The sequence below is a fragment of the Triticum dicoccoides genome, unplaced genomic scaffold, assembly GCF_002162155.2.
Source record: "Triticum dicoccoides isolate Atlit2015 ecotype Zavitan unplaced genomic scaffold, WEW_v2.0 scaffold188578, whole genome shotgun sequence".
Lineage (NCBI taxonomy): Eukaryota > Viridiplantae > Streptophyta > Magnoliopsida > Poales > Poaceae > Triticum > Triticum dicoccoides.
Genome location: NW_021229252.1, coordinates 306 through 3,301, shown reverse-complemented (window position 1 = coordinate 3,301; position 2,996 = coordinate 306). Strand labels below are relative to the sequence as shown.

Sequence of the window (2,996 nt, the reverse complement as noted above, 5' to 3'; positions counted from 1 at the left end):
CAGTGTACAGATTCGCTAGACTCTCTGAATAACCGAGGACCGCGAGTTGTGGAATCTTAGGATGTATGCACTCCCTGAATATAAAATATGAAGAGTATATTCAATAACCTAATCTTGATTGAAAATAAGGAACACATGTAAACAAAAGTCGGGTAGTAATAGTGAAGTAACCTGTAGAGAGGTACAGTTGAGGATATTGGCCCAACTGCAATACTCTGAAAGTATTCTGAAGTAAACATGTTCGTGATCTTTTGGTCTCCCTTGAATCCCGTTCCGAAGATCACTATATCGCTCTTTATCGGCGAAGATTCACCTTCAACAACTACACCTTCCTTGCAGAAGCTAAAGGTCTTGGACTTTTTCAGAATAATGCTGCCTTCGTCTAGTCTCTTGTAGTGGTCCTTTGGTGTAATGGCAATCAAGCATGTCACTAGTGCCTCAAAGAAGCTATGCTCAGGTACCATGCCATGCTTCTTCATGGGGATGGAGTAGTAGCTCTCAGCAAACTTTGAGAACAACCACCTCTATTCATATACAAACAAGAACTAAGCGTGTGTCAATTTAGTTTGAAACCTAAGTGTAAATGGCATCAATACAAAATAACATGCTGATTTTCAGTACCAGGGGAGTCAAGATGATGGCTAAGAGGCATAGTAGGAAGCCCTCACCAGGCTTGTGGATAAGTAATTCAGAGAAGCGATTTAGATATAAGTTTGCTATAGGGAAACCCCACGCATAGTAGCTTGGTATGATCCAATGCTTTGTTCGGACAACCATTGTACATGGATGTTCAGTACCTGCAGGGGATCGGTAAATTTTATATCTAAGTTCTTATCAAGAATAATTGTTAGATTTCAAACAATGTAATCATGACAGGCAATGCATATAGTTTCGTAGAATGACTATAAACAACCCTTTGTTTTGTCATGCAAACAAAAATTATGATGACATAGTTACTTCGATAAAAGAGAAAATAAATTTTAGTTGTAGGATTGTGTACCATTTACGTCTGCACATTCGGCAGCTACGTCGAGAGCTGATTTCAAGTAGCCAATGACAGTCACACGCTTGCCCTTTAACATTTCGGTAGCTTTCTTGGTGCCCATTTTGGCGTAATCCATGGTGTGAATCACCTGCCCATCAAATGCTTCTGGACCTTTGCCTGGAGGGAAAGTGGGTATGTTGGGCACACCACTAAACCGCCCAATGCAAAGAACCACAAAGTCTGCCACGTGTGTCTGTAGACAGGAAAAATATAATGCATTTAATATCTCATTAGCTTCACTGATTGAAAAGAGACATTACAGGCTAGGCGTTAGAAAATGGAAGCAAAGTGGTTTTCACTTTCAGGTTTGGAAATATTTCAGCAACAATTTCAGCGATTTCGGTCAAAGGGCTGAAACTGTTGAATTCAACCAAAATTTTAAAATTATTGAAAATAGTTAAAAAGATGCTTGAATTGCTGTGTAGCACTGAAATTGCTGAATATTTTGTCCGAAAGCTAAATATTTCAGTGTCTACTGAAATTCAATGAATTTCATCTAAATCTCACTGAAAGTGAAAACAATACAAACACGGTCGACGGAGGCATGGATTAGCTTCATCTATGAAAACTCCTAGTTCGCCGACCAATCAATATATGTACCTCGATGTTGCCCTCGGCGTCGGCCACAGTGAGACGCCACTCACCCTCGCCAGAACCAAACGCCTCGCCGCACCCGGCCCACTCCTCCCACTCCACCACTTTCTCCTCGCCGACGCCGACATACTCCATCCCGACCACCCGGTGCCCGAACCTGACGCAGTCGAGCACGCCGAAGTGGCGGGTGTAGGCGTCGAGGTAGTCGGCGACCTGTCCACAGTCCGGGAAGACCTCTCTCACGGACTCCGGCCACGGGAAGTCGGAGAACTGGTACATGGGCCGCTCTGACTGCAGCGACGTGCAGTCCGGGGCGCGCGCCCACACGCCGCCCAGGAGCTTGTCCGCCTCGAAGACGGCCGGACGGCAGCCGCGCTCCAGCAGGTGCTTGCACGCCGTCAGCCCGCTCACGCCGGCTCCGACGATGGCCACCCTCTTCTTCTCCATCCCGGCTACTAGTTTACGAGTATGAACGTGTGTGTTCGATGGTGATCATATAGGTGGCAAGAGAGCAGTTTTGCACCACGTGCTTTGTTGAAATTCTTGGATTTGGATAACATACTTAAAGCACGGCGCCATTCGATCTGACGTGTTATTTTTGTTATCATTCGTCCGGAGTCCACACTTAGTCTTTGCTGAGCAAATATGACATCAATTGTCCAGCCACACAATGATAGGCCTTGTCGCTGAGCAAATCGCGGCACGTGTATACGTTGCATGTGTTGCATGTAGCACGTACAAGGCCACGCACACGTATGTAGACGGGTACGATATGTGGCGCACTCGAGATATTATCCATCGTCAGTGCTCCACAGTGCAGATGGAGCTATAAACAAAAGGTTCGAGAAGTTTCGGAAACTCTTTAGATCACAAATTAGCACAACAAGATGCATCTGGCGCACCATAAGTTTATAAACCCAAATTTAATCGACCCTTCTAGAAACGAAAACGATTTGGTTTACTACTTCAATAAATATTGATTTGGTTACGTAAGGTTAGTCTTACTCGATTTTCAACCATTGTGAATTGTTTTAGATTTCAGATTTTATCGATGGCTCAGTAATCAAACCTAAAGAGGTGGGAGCGTGGGAGGAGTACTCTACTTCTATGTCTTAGACATGCCCAAGTACAATGAGAAAAGAGAAAATGTTGCTCATTGAGGCTCGATGAGTGAAAGACTTTTGCTCATTCAGCCTGTGCTATGTGCAATTCCAACTCATGTGATTCTAGTGCCCGGTCTTCCACCGAAACCGCGGCGGCAATGAACAAAATTATACGGTGTTTCCTTTGGTGCGGCCAAGCGGAGGCCAATGGTGAAAATAGTGCAGTTGCTTGGGAGACAGCATGTACACCCAAG

At 44.8% G+C, this 2,996-nt stretch overlaps 1 protein-coding gene across 1 annotated transcript; it reads right to left on the bottom strand.

Annotated features, from left to right (window-relative positions):
- Positions 1-4: 4 nt before the first annotated feature.
- LOC119344821 (probable flavin-containing monooxygenase 1) lies at positions 5-2,095 on the bottom strand (the record flags this gene model as incomplete). Its single annotated transcript, XM_037615153.1, has 5 exons — positions 1,646-2,095; positions 1,001-1,238; positions 622-797; positions 172-524; positions 5-74 (listed from the first exon to the last, which is right to left on the bottom strand). Coding segments are annotated over exons 1-5 (1,278 nt in total), but the record flags the coding sequence as incomplete, so codon positions are not given.
- Between the last annotated feature and the right edge of the window lie 901 nt (positions 2,096-2,996).